The 18266-nt window shown below is 35.3% G+C and overlaps 1 protein-coding gene across 1 annotated transcript in view; it reads left to right on the top strand.

Annotated features, from left to right (window-relative positions):
- The window catches only part of ATRNL1 (attractin like 1), a 543008-nt gene that overhangs the window by 103319 nt on the left and 421423 nt on the right, over positions 1-18266 (top strand). Inside the window, exons 11-15 of the mRNA XM_075155134.1 lie at positions 2249-2333; positions 4183-4391; positions 6892-7010; positions 15190-15322; positions 16650-16831. Of these exons, the coding sequence (XP_075011235.1) occupies positions 2249-2333; positions 4183-4391; positions 6892-7010; positions 15190-15322; positions 16650-16831 (728 nt within the window). The remainder of the gene's footprint in view (positions 1-2248; positions 2334-4182; positions 4392-6891; positions 7011-15189; positions 15323-16649; positions 16832-18266) is intronic.

The raw sequence follows: 18266 nt of genomic DNA on the forward strand, positions 1-18266 counted from the left end.
TTGTTTTTTTTTTTTTTATTTTTTAACCTTAAGCAGACTTCCTTGAAATATGTGATCTGTCGGTGATATTCCTTTATTTTTTAATAATATCTATAACTTGCATAAATTGTTCCAAATTTTAAAACTCAGTAAGTATACCTTATTTAGATGTGGCTGTCATTAGAATCTTACAGGTAAATAAATTCAGCAATATTAGGTAAAATCAACCTGTGTAATAATTGCATTCAGATCCTGGCAACAGGGTTTCAGATGTGCTCCCCACAGTCTTGCTCTATGCCAGTGGCCTTTTCTGACTGTTGGTCTCTATAGGACACTTCTGCTTCTTTGTGGTACTAACTCTGACTACGCAGCTTCTACAGGCATGTACTCTATTTACTTCTGTATACTATGGAGAGTATGCTGAGCAAATAGGTAATTTTTATTGTGTCTTAGTGTCCAAATTGATAGCTTTGCAACTTGTTTAAAAGAAAAAGTGTCATCTTGTTATTCTGGCTTCAAACCATATTAAGGCAAAATACAAGTAAGTTTTCATTCAGAATACTTGAAAGGACAATATAATTATCAAAGACCTATATATGTGTTTGTGTGTGTGTGTATACATATATATTTATATAAAAATAAAGCCACAGTTTTATTTGGATTAAATTGGAGAGCTCTCTCTTTAACTTGTTTTCAACTTTGGATTTAATCCTTACCTTTGTGTGTTCTTTTAAATGAAAAAACAGTAACCCTCTGTCTGATATAAAAGTTTTCCTGAAAGTTTACCCTACCTGTCTCCAAAACCCATTATGAAGACAAATTCCAGAAATGCTTTGCCTGCTCTGTAGAAAAGTACTTTCTTTGCTCTGTTTTAAAGTGATTTGAAGTAACTGTGGGATTTGAATATTTGAAGTCAGTAAAGTTCAAGTAGGAAATAATGAAGAAAGGACTAATTGTTCTAAAGAAATAAAAACCCAATCAGGACAGAAAAATGAAACCACACCGAAACCACATTTGTAAATGCTCTTGCTGCATTACTAAAAGAAATATGCTTGAATAGTTAATTTGAAGTGAAGATACTGATACAACATTCATCTCAAATACTTGGTGAAAGTAATTAGTACCATACTTAAATCAAGATACCAAAAGTAAGATGAAAATGAGATGGGCTGCACAGCTGGAGGACTGGTAGTTTATGTTAAAGCACTTATGAAAAGAAGTTTACTGTCACAGATGTTAAATGAAATACATATGAATTGAAATCCTTTGGCTAATTTGAGAGTGCATAATGTTGGGGCAATATTACTGATCACTTGATGACAATGATGGCAGTGGTTGTTCTTGTGGATGTTGAAACGGGCTGTGAAGGCAGAGAACTGTGTAATAAAGGGACACTTCTCTGAGTGTCCTCTGGCCTTGATAAATGCCATGATAGATAAGTGTTGCTGACAGATTCTTGGAGCACCTGCTCAACAAATGCATCTAAAAGGAGTACCTGTTGATTTTATTCTTGAGCAATGCAAATAAAGCTTCTCAGAACTAGTGACTGCAGTTCAAATCCTACAATTTCTGGAAGTGTAGAAGAATCTTTATGCTTATTAATCTTTTCTCCAGAAAATCCATCAGTGATGCTTTTAAAAGGGTGATCTACCTAAAAATCCAAAGCCTACTAAAAAGAAATGAATAGAAGGACCAAAAATTACAAAATGGCATTAATGGAGTGTGTTTAAAGACTGATAGTGTGTATATCACTGATCTGTGATATACGTTGATAAATGCATATCACTGCAAATAAAGACTCTAGAAGGACCCTATGAAGTCCAAATAAATAACATGTTTAAACAACAGAATAAAGAAGATTATCGGTAGAAAAAAGCAGCTTAGCTTTCACCTAGTGACAACAGAAAAAAAAAAGTCTGTCAAATCCTGCTGATTTTGCAGAACAATTTAAAAAACCCCTAAAAATTAATATTAAGAATGGTTTTAAATACATCAGTCAAATTTTGTTTCAGAGTTCGTGAGACCAGTAGGTGATGAAAGCATGTTAAGAACATTTGAGGGTCATGAGGTATAGATGGTCTGTTTTTACAATCGAGACAGCAGGGGTTACCTGCACTGATCCCTCTGGGAAAGGAGGGTAAATAGGCAATAAAGTTAGTTGACACTTAAAATACAAAAGAGTGATAACATCCATTTTACATATATTTTGCTGAAAACTTTTGGAATTATTTTATATATGTTTTCATATGCTTTTTGTTTTATCTTTCAGCTTGTGATGAATGGAAGATTTTACCAAAACCTAATCTGCATCGAGATGTCAACAGATTTGGTCACACTGCTGTTGTCAGTAATGGGTAAATGAAATGTATTTTAAATTTTCCTGACCGTTTTACTGAATGATAGAAACTGTGGCAGAAATTATACCTATGTGAAGTATGTTCAATGATATACAGCTGATGTAATTTTTTGACATGAAAAGTAGTGCTCATCAGGGACTTTACTTGTCTTAGGTAATCAGTACAGCTAATTATCAATTTGACATGCTGTGGAATCTATTCAATGACATTTTATATGAACCTTCTAGTGTACTGAGGTGTTTCCTCAGTATTGTGAATTACACTGAATTTGAAATTCAGTACCAACTATAATCCTCACTTAGGTGTAATGGAAGAAATCTTTTTCTCTTTGCAGCATGCTATAATTCCTTGTCCTTCTACAATCATGAAATCAAAAACATGTAACTAAAATTTGCTTTGAAAAAGGTATTGATACAGTGATCATCATTAACCACTTGCAGGAAAAAAAGCCTGCCAGCATCTAGACTATATTAAGTATATTGCTTATCCCCTATAAAAAGTAGCATACTTTCATGTCATTTGTGAAGTAGAGGAGCTCAGTAAAGCTTCATCATCTAGAAACAGGAAATGGAGTGGATCTGGAGTTTGCTGGATTTGGTGGCTGAACTCTCTGCTTCCCCCACCCCAACCCCCAAAGAAAAAATTGTAAGACAAACATCTCCTTTTTAGTGGAAAAGTTGTAGAAAACTGTAGTCAAGTTTAAAGAAATTTCTACTGTTTGCTTCTGTCAGTTTTGCTATTGCTTTTTGCCGAATGGCCTAATATCTGACAGTTGCAGTACCACAGGTCATTGTACTACTGATCATCCCTCTTCTACGTTATTCATCACTCTCATAAACTCAGTATTTAAGTATATGCAGGCAATTTCCAGATCCTCTACATACGGATATTGTATAGGTCAGAAATAATGGCAGTGATAAGTAATACTACAAAAAGAGTTTGACTGATTTTAACAAAAATAGCAGTAAGCTGTAACTCTGAACACAGAGCACTTGAAATTAATCAATGAACAGATTACTTCATTAAGAGAAAATTGCTTGAAACTAATGAATTCAGCAACTGGTGATTTCTGTTAAGACATCTAAGCTCTGTCTGATACTTTGAGAACCGTCACTTTCAATGAATTAGATTCGAGGTGAAAATGCCTATTTTTTTTTTTCCCCTGAACTTAATGGTATTTTTATTAGGGTTTTATGTACAAAAAAGTTTAATACAAGATACTCTCCAAAGATTTCTGCTATTGGTAACTGTATGATTAATTCTGTTTTAAGAGTATGTGATACAGGTGTACAGGTTCTTTATTATTATCTTTTACCTGAGGATGTTCTTAATTTTAAATGAGAAGGGTAAGGTCCTAAGTCTAGTCTTCTGGTTCTGATGGCAACAGCTACTGCACCAGAAATATTACCAAAAAGAAATATCCATCTGCCAATTATTACTGGCTGTCTTTGAAATCTTCTTGAAGAAAAATGTTCTCATTTCCTGCAGCCCATTATTTCACACTCTGTTCTCATTATCTAACTCCAAAAATGAGTAGTTTCCTCCATAGCTCTTCTTTCTTCTTTCCAGATATTTGGTATATGTCACTCACTAATACATATAGCACAGTGCACTTTGAGCAATTTTTTTGTTAGTCTAAACCTCCATGGAGAAACACATTGAAAAACTTATCAATCTTTATAATGGAACCACTGACAGAGTCTTTATTAGAGAGAGGTGAAGAATGTTTTTTATAATATTATGTGGGTTTTTTTTATTGTATATCAAGACAGCTAAAGAAATCAAGAAAAAGTATCTATAACTACAATAAAAAACCTAGTTATATTTACTTGCTTTTCCCTAATAGGTCCATGTATATATTTGGGGGTTTTTCGAGTGTTCTTTTGAACGACATCCTTGTGTACAAGCCTCCAAACTGTGAAGCATTCAGAGATGAAGAGCTGTGTAAAAATGCTCGTCCAGGGATAAGGTGTCTGTGGAACAAGAAACATTGTGAATCCTGGGAATCTGGACATGCTAATAACATCCTTAGAGCAAAATGTCCTAAGAAAACAGGTAAGTGAATTTTAGTCTTACAGTGTCAAATTTGCAATGTGATGTAGGAGATAGGGGGGAAAAAACCCCTAAAATGCCCCCCAAAATACCAACCAGGTGGAACTAGTGATTGGACTGTTAAGAATATTCCTCCCTAAGAATACCCAATGCAAGAGATTTATGGATTAATTTTTAAAATCATTCAATTGTGGAAATTTTTTTTATTTTAAATACAGGGAAGTAGGTGCAGAAGAGCACAAGTTTAAGGTGCCAAGGGATACAAAACATAAGAGGGTTCAAAGAAAAGAGTTTACTTCATTGGGGAGCTAAAGCATAAAATGACTTTAGATTGGATTTGGCTCAGTGTGTTCGAAGCTTTTATAAAAGGGTGAGCTTTGAAATATTGTAACTAAATTAATTTTCCTCTTTCTCCACCTTCTCCTGTTTCAGGGTACACACACACACACACACACACACACCCCCCACACACACACACACACCCCCCCCCCCATCTATCTATCTAAAAGCCTTGATTTTTTTCTGATTCCAGGAAAGCATAACAGCAATCAGAGCACAGATGGGTGCTGCAAGTGATATCTGGCACTACAGGCAGATGGCATTTTCATGTCTGTATATACCAGTGAGAGAGAGGGAAAGCATCACTGCTTCAAGTAGATTACCTATCAAACAGGAGTATTTGTATAGAAGAGTATAGTACAGTCTAGTACAGTCACATCTGGAAGCAAACAAGCCCTTTGCTGCAGTATGTCAAAATGGGTTCACGTTCGTCACATGAATTTCTATGTGGCATTGTGATAGCCATATTTTTTGAAACAGCAATTTAGCGTTATGAATAACAGTTGCACCCTATTCCTAAGTATTTTGGCTTGTCATAGATAAATTGCTTGTGAAAATGTTGTTCTTATACTTCACATGAACAGAATATGCATCCCTGCTACATACACCTTATATTTTTCCTTTCAGCACAGTATAAAATTGCTAATCAAACTTTGGCTGTGTGCTATGTGTACAAACTACCATACGATTAAACTGCCAGTCTACTTTTAATGTTTGTTAAAAAATTATTAGGTCTGCTATTAATCAATGCTTCGAGACAGTTTATTTTTCTGTTAGCTTTTATTTGTTTCTGAATGGGATATAAAGTTGCAAACTTGGAAAAACGGTGCATTATATAACAAAAAGGTTATCCAGGTAAAGCTTTCTAAAGAACTGCTTTTGTACAGTTTCGTAACATTTAGAGATCTAGAGTCTAGAAAGTTCCAGCTCTTTATAAAAAGAAAAATCTTGAGACACTAAATTAAAAAAGTAATACAGATGAAAGTGGATCTTATGAAAAGCTGATCATATCAACAGGTGTTTAAAAAAAAACCAAACAAAACAAAGGACAGACAGCCTGAAGGAAAATAAAAAAGTTAGAGCAGTTTCTAAAGTACAGCTGCTGCAGTGGGAATAAACTACAACTAAACTTGCAAGAGATGTAGATGTGTAGAATTCCCGTTCTGAAGAAGTTGTGTGGACAGCACTGCTTCACTGCTGCCATTTCAAGTGGTAATATTCTGCCAAAAGCCGATTTTTCATATATTCTTTTATACCACTTGGGTCAATTATTATCTGGTTGAGAGCATTATCTGAGAAACTGCTGATAGTCAATATTAAAGGATAAGCAGAAATTTTAGTGGGTTTTCAAAAGATTAATTCTTCAATAGCAAGGCTTACCTGGCAAGAGAATCTCTTAAACTTGCACAATCCCAGGACTAAAGAAGCCAAACCACACAGGAGTTAAATACGGTAATCAGTGTAGGAGATGGTAGGAACTCTCCTGTTTTGGGTCATGGTGATTTTTCAAATTTTTGCCTCCTTTAAACAGAAGGAATCATTTGTGTCCCAAATTGTTTTAAATAACATAAATTTTAGTCCAAGTCCTGAAGGCTTGTATTGAGGATTTAACAGGAACTCTTCTTCAAATATTTTTTGTAGAGAAAGGGCAGAACTATAACTTACCAATCATTATTAGGTTTATAAATTAATTTATAAAGACTTAAAATGTCTGTGTGTTGCTAATATATATCTTAGATTTTTTTATTTACTACTTTTACCATTGCCTTCTCGCATAGCAATCTAATATTTTTGTCAGAAACCTGCATCTGAAGAAAATCTTTATTCTGTGTTAGAGAAGTGAAGAATGAATAGTTTTAGAAACTTTCTGATACTCTTAATTTATGCACTGTGCTAAGAGAGTTTGTATGCTGCAAATCAGTGAATATTCCTTTAGTTGATATGAGACTTATGAACCTTCAAATACAGTTGTTACTAAAGGAATTTTTAAAGGAGTAAATCTTATTAACTGAATAGAATTAATTTCCTACAGTAACTTAAACCTTTAGGAATGGCTAGAGTTCAAATGAAGGGTGTAACAGAAAATACTCTAAGCAAGCGTTTAAAATGTGGTATTATTCTACTTCTGCGCAATGTTTCTTTTTGACTTTCATGTGTATTACAGCTGCTGCAGATGACAGATGTTACCGATACGCGGACTGTGCGAGCTGTACTGCCAATACAAACGGGTGCCAGTGGTGTGATGACAAGAAGTGCATTTCAGCAAATAGTAACTGTAGCATGGTGAGTCTTTGCAAATCTATGATCATGTTATTAATACTGTTTCTTTTGTAGCTAAACTAGTGGCCTGTTGCAGCAAAGGAAAGGGGTATAGTAGACTAATAGTAGCTTGTTTTGAACATAAACATAAACATGTTTGCCTGGCTCTTGCAGTAAAAGTGTTGCAGAGGGCAGAGTTGGACTGCAGCAAAGATATCTATTCCAGGGAAAAAAATTAATGTATTCTTTAGGATTGTGTTAGCCCACTGTATATCTCTCAGGACAAATACTATTATCTCCTAATTAATGACATTTGGAATGTCCCAGAGACATTATCCACTTGGATTTTGTGCGTATGCGGTGTACACTATGCAGGCAGAAACCGTGGAATCCCATGAAGGGTGGCTGTTCAGTTTTTTTTCTACTTTCAAACAGGACCAGGTCAGTCTCATTAGTCTTGGTATTCTGATCATTGATCATCATAGAAATGTTTTCCTTTAAGTCATGGAGTTACTTGTCATCTCATTAAAGGAATATGAGTCTCTGTCACTGTGAGATTAACTGGCTTGTTAATTTGGTAAGATTATTCTGATCTTTGTATAGACAAGCAATAAGAACATATAGATTCATACAAGTTTATATTTTTTGATTTTTAATATTGCTTAGTGCCATGTTTTATACTTTACGTTGTTGTCCACCAGCTACTGCATCTCTTGCTTGTTCATTTGATTTTTGACAAGCTTATAATAGTCTTTTTGCTTTATAAAATTTGCCTCCTGATACTTTTCATCTAGCTCCGACACCTGACTGTACTTGAGTTCAAAATCCTTTCTTTACACACTTCCATTAGTAAAAGTAGCTTGTGCTCTGGTTTGAACCTGATGCAAATCAATCTTGTTCTCCAGACAGACAAATTAAGGTGTGAGTTGGCTTGACTCTGACTCAAATCTTGCCCCTTCAAAGTGAGCAGAGCCAGCTCTAATCACTGGCATTCGTAGCTAGTCCCTGCTAATAAAAGCAATGCAGACACAATTTCATCAGCAGCCATGTTACAAGTCTGTCAGAGTGATTTCACATTCCAGGCACTAATGGTTAGTTTCCTTTGATCTTCAAAGGCTCTTCCTTTCCTAACACATTATTCTACATTAGGCGCCAATTTTCTAATCGTGGTTTTCAACTCTTAAGCAAGGAACAGTTGCTAAGGAGCAGACCATCTTCATCCCTAATAAATGTGGAGCACTGGGTATTTTAGCACAAGCATCTCAGTTCAGTATCCTTCTTTGACAACCTTTCATGGCGAAGATTGTCAGCATAATTAGCAACTGATGCATGTCTTCTCTATATCATTACCTGTCTTTTATTCAGGGTTTGAAGTGGATAGCAAAGGTTGTTAGTGGAGTTACTAAAGAATGGGATAGTGAAAATTCATTGAAATGATTTCTGAAAAGAGTTACTATCATAAGTTGAAGGTGGCTATTGCAAAATTAGTGTATTGGCTGGGAGACGATAGAGACAGAATTTTGCAGCTATCGACATAAACCCACCAAACCAGCATCAACAGAATGGCACCATGTGGAGAAACGGAATTGATCAGGCTGATTATCCATTTTCATAGACTGCTACTTCTGGACTAGGCCCACAAAATGAAAATGTTGTGACAATACTGTGATGGTAATATGGGATAACAAGCTGTAGACGCAGAAATATCACAAGGAGAAGGCCCCATTTTTTGCAGCTGTACAGAGACCTTGATTTATTACTTAGATCATAGAACATCCAGATTAGACAGACAATAATGTTTTAGAATCTGTTACTTTTGCTTCGTGGAAACTGGCCAGAGTACTAAAGATATGTTGGCAATCAGTTTGGCATTGGCCTCGTGGTCATGGATATTTGCAAAGCAGTGACTGTTCTGCTGATTGGAAGTGCTGTAAAATATGGAAATTTCCCTGAAATAACTCTGTTTGGACAGATGGACTTCATAAGTAGTACTAATGCATTGATGATACACATATACCTGCCTATGCTCACCATCTGATATGGGTCAGCACATTAACAGAACACTATATTCCACTACTATGCAGACTCACGGATCATCAAGGTATATATCATTACACTCATACCTGATGTAATTGCAAGCAGAGGCTTGCAGTGCCAGGTCATTCTGGAGGTCTGGCTTATTTCAGCACTAGCAAGCTGGTTTGTTTTTCTCCCATAAAAACTCACATAAGTGGGATACTTCTGCATACTATAGTTTTAGTTGACCCCATTGTATCTGATGCAAATATTGAGGGGTGAATGCTTATCCTGTCTTGCCCAACCGGGAAACAGTTTACTTTAAAATATGTGGAGTGGTTCAAGATGGTACTGAAATTTGGCTCATGAGTAGATTGAACAGCATGCTAGTAGTAGTGCCTTGTTGTCTGTTTTCTACCATTAAATATATCTTAAAGATTTTGTCTGTTATAATAAGGATTTTGAAGGTTGCCTTGAGAAATTACACCATTGAAATTCCCCAGACTGCTTACAGTGTTTTTACATAATACACTGAAGTTATTCCATATTAAAATGTAGTGCTTATTAAAAAAAAAAAAAAAAAATTATCTTTGTTGAGATTGGATGCTAAAAATGGTAAGAACACCTACTCTACCTTTTTTTTAAAAATGTGCAAATACAGATACTGGTTTGCCTTAGGGGCAAAAGCAACTATAATACTGTCATTAATACTGTCTTATGCCAAGTACAGACTTCAGGAAATATGACATACTAATATCTGTATAACTTCCTCTTTCAAGCTCTTTCATGGAGCCTCTTGCATCTCATCCAGGGCTGTTTTCAGCTTTGAAATATAGAATATTGTATAAGACTTTGCCACAAAGAAGGAAATGACATCATTGATGTACCTATTCTATTTCTCCCATTCACTGGATGTCTGCATCAAAGACGGAAATTTAGACAGGAATATTTTGGTTAACTTGTAAAACCTAGGCACTACATATCACTCTTTCCTCTTCTAAAATTGGGAGAAACAGCTTTCTGTCATGCTCATATCTGCCTTTTTTCCTTAGCTTCTCTGTCTCACATCTTCCTTGCTTTTGCTTTTTCAAAAAAACTTCTGTGTCCTGCTTGTGGTTTGTAGAGTAGATTGTATTGACTTTTGCTAGTAGTTCATTGCCCTTAAGTCCATTCCATTGATCTTGCACTTTGACACTTTCATTTGTACACTATAATATCCAAAGCGTCTTCCTGGTCCTCACTGATTCTAATGCAGTTTGCCTGTTTCTTGATAGAGGAAAACCACCCGATCTGGATCTGCTTATGTTTATGAAACTGTATTGACTTCGTACATCTGCACATAAAAAGCTTTATCTCTCATCCTGTGAGAATGATAGCCCCTTGCTGATTGTGTTGTTCATAAAACTGACTATTAATATTTTGTAATGGAAATATTCTCAGGAAAAGCTGTTAATTTTACAATTTTACTTTCCAGTTTTTACAACAACAACAACAACAAAAAAAAGGCTTTGGGGGAGAGATTAATTTCTTTTTAAATTGCTGCACCTTTACAAGGTGTCATTTTTCTTCAGATAGTAGCATGGAAGAGTAAGCAAAGAATTGGTCTGCTCCTCAGGGAGGAGCCATGCCATGAAAGGAAAATCTTTTTGTACCTTGTGGCAAATAAAATAGGAAATGACTGAAGAGGGCCCACCAGTTGCAATAAAAGGCAAACCTTTCTTTACTGAGGAAGACTAGAGAGTGCCTGAATTTTAGAGTAAAAAAATTTACTTTATCGCTTGGTTTTTGCTCTTCAGAAACAGAGCAAAATATTCGTTGATAAAGTGGCAGAGAGCCTTAATATATTAAGAGAGTAATAATTTTTAAGGATAGCAATATAGCAAGTCCATGTTATGGCCATAAAGCTGTTTTATTTTTGCAGGCACATGTAGATACATTCAAAAAGTGTGATTGCCCTGAAAGTACTGGAATGCCTCCTGCTTGCCAGCCTTCTTTAAGCAATGTGCTTGAGAAAGAGGAGGGTGAGCTGGGTTTGGAGAAGTATCATGCCACTTATATTTGTGATTGGCTCAAGTGCTGACAGACTTATAGGCTGAAAAATGTAAAAATATTTATGTGCCCTTGTAGGTTGTTACTGGACAATGTGTTGGCTTCTTTGTGATATTTATAATGTGAAAGAATTTTGAAGGTTTTCCCTTCTGTATCTTTTTTTACCTTTTTTTTTCTTTCTTTCCTCCAACCCACTCTTTGTCTCCTTCTCCACCCTGTTCTTTGGGAAACAGAGGGAAATGCTTGCACTACTTATCAAAATAAGTTGGTTTTGATTCTGTATATCCTCAAAATAACTCTTCCCATTTCCTGGCTCCACACAAACTCCACTTCAGATCCAAACAGCAGTCCTGAAAGGCAAACTTCAGGAATTAACAAGAAATGGCTTCCTTCTCCCCTTCTGTTGTCTTACTCCTCTACAGTAAAAATTGAAGTAATCACTGCAGATAGGGTAGCTTTAATAATATGCTCCATTGGTTGTCTACAATGTTGGCCTATAATCCTTCAGTGTATAGAAATGTTAACTGCCCACACTAAAAGTTTGCAAATAAAGTAACTTATTCCTGTTTTACTTAAGGAAAGTATTTTGAAGGCTTGAAATGCAGCGGTAATATAACATTAAACTTGAAAAATGTTGATTGAGAGAAAATGTTTTCTTTTCAAAACCATAAAAGTGCTTGGGAAAAAAAATGAAAAAAACCCACTTTCCTTATAAAATGTCAGCTCTTATTCTGAATCTTCACATTAAGCTTGTTAAAATACCTGCTCTTTTACTGTAACAAACAGCAGACATATGGGAGGGCAGAATAAATTGAGAACACTTAATCAATTGGGATCAAGAACACCAGGCAATAGCACATGAATGTACTACTCTTTTGGTCAGAGTATAGTCTCTGATGTGTCTTTTCAAGTGGAGTGCCTGTAATTTTCTTGTTTGAAGAGACTGTGATGGGAAGAGACACAGCTGAAGTATTCCTGCATCCAGTCTGTACTGTATTTTTGAAAGCCTCATTGCTTTCAAAAGCTACAAGGGGGACGTGTTCCTACAAGGGGGATGTGTTCCTTCTGTAACCACGACCAACCACACCCTTACCTCCAGTAGCAGTCCCTCAATTTCTTGTGTGTCAGTCTCCACACATGCAATACAATAAAGCCCCAGTTAATGCAAGTAACATAAATACCACCCAAATTGGTATGTGATTTAAAAGTATTTTATATCTGAGTGTGGTAACATAAACTAAATGTTGTAGAACCCATGAAGGGTATGATAAAGGACATCTTGCTGAGGGATATAGGATACCAGAGGATGCTTCAAAGAGAGCTATAGTCCTACATTGTTAAATATTTTTACACAGTGCCTTAAAGACAAGAATCATTGTCTTTTTGTAATGCTTGCACTGCTTCCAGAAAGTTAATGTCCTCTTTCATGTTAGGAGTCCTTGGATGCCACACTAATACCAATGATAATAATAAGCATAGCAATCTGCCTACATTTGAGGAATTCAAAGAATAGTCAAGAGGAAATGTATAAAGTAGTAGAAGGAATTATGAATAGAATCAAATTTATCTTGGAGGAAAAAAAGAAAATTTAAGACTAAGGAGTACCCAATGGTAAGATTTGGGAGTAGCTTCAGAGAAATAGTAGCAAATCTATTAGATTAATAATTTACAGTTAGACTAGGCAAACTAGACAAGATTATACTGTTAACCTGAAAAATCCAGGAGGAGGAGAGAGGTACATTATTTAATAGCAATTTCCAAAATTCTAAGATAGACTACTGTAATATTTTCATTCTACAGTGGATATACAGAAAATCACTGTAGTTCATAAGTCTGTCTATATACCACCATATCAAGATCAGTACTAAAAAAATCTAAGTAAATCAGACATAAGTGGGAAACTGTATATATAACATGATTTACTCATACTTCAATGTGTAAACATTATAAATATCCTACAGCAATATAGAACTTCAGTAACAGATGGGCTGTCATATTTCTGAATTTCATTGGCTTTGGTAGCTTAAGTTATAACCTTAATATTGTGTTAATATGAATTACCTATTGGATTCACATCTACATTGAACTAATGAGATTTTCAGGCAAGCAATGTTTAAATTGGATTTAAGGGAAATAAGTGCTGGGAATAAGGGAATACAACAGAGAACATTATTACAGAATAGTCACTAGTACTTTGAATTTTATTTTAAACATTAAATAACCAGTGCACAACAAGCTTCATGATTAGAAAGTAATAGAACAAATATCTTGGTTTTGTTGGAAAATTGTAATCTATGTGTAATATCACTAAAGAGTATATAATTTTCAAGAACAATCTGAATGCTTAAGGATTTTGATTATGTCATCTGAAGTGTTAAAAGTGAGTATTGAGGTATTGTAAATGAGCAGATGGTGGTTACTTGTGCTCTAAAATTCACTTTAAAGCATCTCTCAAGCAGTTTTGTGAATATGCATCATGACTGAGTGAAACTAAATGTGGGTTTGTACCAAAGGCTTTTTGTGCTTTACTGTTTGTATGCATTTATTGGCTTAGATAGGCAGTTTATTACTTTATGGCATTGCCTTTGGCTCTATTTCATACTGTGGTGTAGATGCCTTCTCCTAGAACTGCTTCTTTGGTTCTTTTTGTTTCACAGTAGCCTTTCTTATAGAGCAGAAAAATAGTGAGTACCTTTTATGATAAGCTCACTGATGGGCATCTGATCCAATAAAGGCAACAAACAAACAAAAGGCAACTAAACAGCAGTGTTCTTCAACAGGAATGAAGCTGGTCCTGTGTAAGATTGAAAATTCATTTTAACAATTGCATTATTTCAGGACTTTAAAAAAAAAAAAAAAAAAAAGGCTGGTTGTCTTCCCTCCTGACTGCAGTAGGTTGATGCCCTATCATCATCATTTTTCCAGTGCCAACAACTGTGTAACTTATTGTCATATTGCCCCTTTAGATGTGCTTTATCGTAGTCCAGGAGACTATTAGAAAGGAAAGCAACCAAAGTTGTCATGTAAACCATACATTTGCTCTCTAAGTGCAATCCATTTTTGCTACTATACATGAATGAATCTTTTGTTGTTAGAGAGAGACAAGAGTTGTTAGGGTTGGACAAGATGACCTCCAGAGGTCCCTTCCAACCTCAACCATTCTGTGATTCTGTGAGTATAAAGCTGTCTTGTATTAGGACTTACTTTTAATTATTACCTTGAAATGAAGTTAGAGACAGCCTTATGGATAAGCTGATGAATTGGCTGAGGACTTTGAGTAGTTTATTAAATAAGATATCAATATTATGACTTAATTAAAAGTACTATGCAAGGCGGAAAAAGGATGACTTGTATTCAAAATGCCTAACTTGGAAAGGAAGACCTCAGTTTTCAGGAGAAAACCAAACCAAACCCAACAAAAAACCCAAGTGAAAATTTCTTCAGTATTTACTCCTTTTCTTGTATACTAAGGTACCAAAGGAATAATGTTATTCCTGGTTTTATGTCACTGTTTGACAAAATGGTTTCCTGTAGATTCTGTAAATTTTATACTAGCTATGTTGCATGCAGGTTTGCAGTTAAATCTGTAAAATAACATGATTGAAATTTTTGATAAATCCTTCTTGTGTTTTACGACTACTGGTTTATAGCTCCTATTTTTGTTTCATTTAACAATTTAAAACAAAGTAGAGCATATTCTTGCACCTTCAGTCAATGATGTGTAATTATTTTACACCTATATCTTGCACCATTTTTTATATTCTGTTTGATTATTTTGCTTGCTTTAACCTGCATAGGATGAAATATCCCTGAAGTATCTAAGAAATAGAGATTTAGTTTAGTTATTTAAGCTCTTCCTGGGCTCTGTGTAGGGAATTGACATCTTCAAAGTACTGTTTGACCCACTCAAAGTTAGTTGTGTAGGACAAGTTGGGGTGATTTGTGCTCTAGAGATGTGTTTCGTACCCTCCACAACTGATAAGGGAATCTAGACGAAGAGCTTAAATTCAGCCTAGCTTTTAGGTGGCTGCGGTTTTCTGGGAGGGATCCACCTGCTGTGTATTTCAGTTTTGACTTCTGATTTGTTGATAGTTTGACATATATTTGAGATGCTGTTTTGTCTGTTTTATTTTTATAGTCAGTTAAAAACTACACCAAATGTCATGTGAGAAATGAACAGATCTGCAATAAACTGACCAGCTGCAAAAGCTGCTCGCTACACCTGAACTGCCAGTGGGACCAGCGGCAGCAGGAGTGCCAGGCACTACCTGGTAAGGGCTGTGGGGCAGCAACGCTGCTTTTTATTGCTGTTTTCAAAACTGAGTAAATCTTCTCCATTATTGCCAGAGAATATTTGTTCAATGAGTAGACCTGGATTTGTTTTACTTGTGCTGACTCTCCCCACCTAACCATGCCTATGCAGGTGAACACAGATGTAATTACATCGCTGATTGATATATCAATGCTACCTTTAAACTTGTTAGGAGAGATAATAATATTAGCGAAGGCATAATGGCATGTATCTCTGCACAAGCCAGTGACGAGTTCTAGCCTGTGGGGATCACTGAGTGCAGAGCTGAATTGCCGTACTGAGTCCTTTAGTTACATATTCACTGACACTGTTAGTTTTGTTGACTGGGGTCTTATCTTATAAATTATATTTCAATTATACTTCAATTTCCCTGTGCAGATAGGGCCCTAAGATCTAGTTTCTTGATTGTCTGATGATGGTAATACTATGAAAGCAGTGAATATTAAAATGCTAATATAAAATATCCTTAGAAGGTGACTGTTAACATTCTGAAATAATATTTATTCTGTAATTCATATTCATAACTACATATATGCAGTTAGATATTAGAACCTTCTCTATTTGATCTTTATGTCCGGATGAAGTTAATGAACACAAGTTTTTTTTCACAGAGATTATTCATTAAATAACTTTATTCATTAAATATCTTTAATCAACTTATTCTGTGCAGTTTAAAACTGCATTTGTATAATCTTTGTAAAGATTAACTATAACAGTTGTTCTGAATTCCTTACTCATCTTTTAATAGTTATGTGAATCTGAGTAATGCTGAAATATGTTGAAGAGGAAATATTTTCTAAGATGTCATCTGAATTTCCAAATGCAATTCTGATTGCATTTGTATTTAGGGAAATCTAAACGCAAAGATAAGATGATAAAGCAAAGATAGCATAAAGTTGTGATCTCTTAATTCTAGGACAGTTGTTTATATAACACTTAAGTAAAGTGATTGGTTAAAGCACTATTAATTATGTACATAATCTAATATTTTATATTTAGTTGTGCTCAAATCTGAATATAGGGAAGAAATAGTGTCATGATGATATTGTTATGCTGAAACTTAGCATATACCTTATAAATATTTTGTAAGTTGTTAAAAGTTTCTTTTCATAAAAATATACTAATCGATATGATACTACTTGGTATTTTAGAATTTATGTGATGTGAAAAGGGAAATTGAGTGTGGGATGTATTTTGAATTATGATGTCAGGAAGATAAAATTCAGACTCCCTTGGGTTTTTAAAAGTTTTTTGAAATCGCTTTAATGATATCCTTTTTACACTAGCTCATCTGTGTGGGGAAGGATGGAGTCATATTGGAGATGCCTGCCTCCGCATAAATTCTAGTCGTGAAAGCTATGACAATGCCAAACTGTATTGCTACAATTTAAGTGGGAATCTTGCCTCATTAACAACCTCAAAAGAAGTGGAATTTGTCCTGGATGAAATACAGAAGTATACACTTCAGGTAACTTGAGTAACTGTAATTGATGCTTATGTGAATTAAATTTGCTTTGAGAAATCTATTTTAGGGATTTGTCCAAAGAGAGGAAAGTTTATGCCTTCAAAGAAATGTAGCATGGTGCTAAAGACTGATATAAGTCGTGTGTAGGATATTAAGGAAATCTCATGTTTAAAGCTAATGACACAGCAGTTCCCAAGTGTTTCTCCTTACCAGATTTAACTGTTACAGGTTACTGTTTACTTTCAAGATGTGACTCAAGAGAATGGCTGGAACACTGATCTGGGAAATCCCAGCCCTTTTCAATACACTGTGACAGCAGGAATCAAAACAAAGACAAAATAATTTTCACTGTAACAGAGAAAGAAATCCCAACTTTCATATCCATAAAACTGCTTGCAGGATTGGTTTTGGGTGGTGAATATTTAGGCTGCAAGCAATTGAGGACAGGAAGGTACTAAAGATGTGTACTTCTCTTCTCCATAAAACCCTAGCTCCCTATGTAACTGGTGTGTGGGATCAAAGGGTCACAGAGAAGCTGTACTAGTATGTGAAGCACGTGGAAATTCCCTGTACGGCAGCACCAGAATGAGCCAGGAGCTAATTAGATTTCTGTGGTAATGGTGGGGGAGGGAGGGGGCTGAAAACTCTTACATGCCTCTGGCAAATACAGGAAGCTGCCATCAGAATATTCCTTAGGAAAGTGATCCATATTAACCTGTTAACTGTGGGACAAGAGAAGGGAAGTTGAAGATTAATTACCTGTCCATGGGTGATCAGGTTCAGTTTTTCAGCAGTTAAGTGTTCAAATGCTTATTGCTGTTTAAACTGTTGGAAAGCCTACCCACATCATGGATACACGTGTGTGAAATACATGAATGTTCAAAAGATGTCAAACCCCACAGTGTACCCTCAGACGGGATGTCTTAGCAGAATAAGATTCCATTACAAGCAAATCAGTTCATCTTAGCAAAGGACATTTTTAAAAGTGTGTATTTTGATTTGTAGAACATGCAGCATTTCTTTGTCTGTAGAAAAAACCCCTAATTTTTATGTAGCTTAGGATTTTACAGTTACAGGAAAATGAAAGATAATTATGAATAATAAACCTTCTGTAAAGCTAGTATTTGGTTTGCAAAGCTGTTGTGTTGCAGATGAATTGAGATGCATACAAAGGAAACAGCAGTTAAGGGTTGCCTTTGTATTATGTTAAATCTGAATGCAAGAGTTTAGGGACATATAGTGTGAATCAAAATATTCTATATTATCCTCTTTAGTGTTTCATTTCAAGAAGGAGATGCAAACATAGGTTATGTATTTCAGTTTTTGGTTTTTTTTCCCAACAAATGTAGGCCCTGGACAGAGCAAAATATTTTTTTACTAGAAAGACGTGTATTTTCTATTATTTGCTAATAAAGGAGAGAGAGAAGTAATAATTCTA

This window comes from Calonectris borealis, chromosome 7 (genome assembly GCF_964195595.1).
Source record: "Calonectris borealis chromosome 7, bCalBor7.hap1.2, whole genome shotgun sequence".
Lineage (NCBI taxonomy): Eukaryota > Metazoa > Chordata > Aves > Procellariiformes > Procellariidae > Calonectris > Calonectris borealis.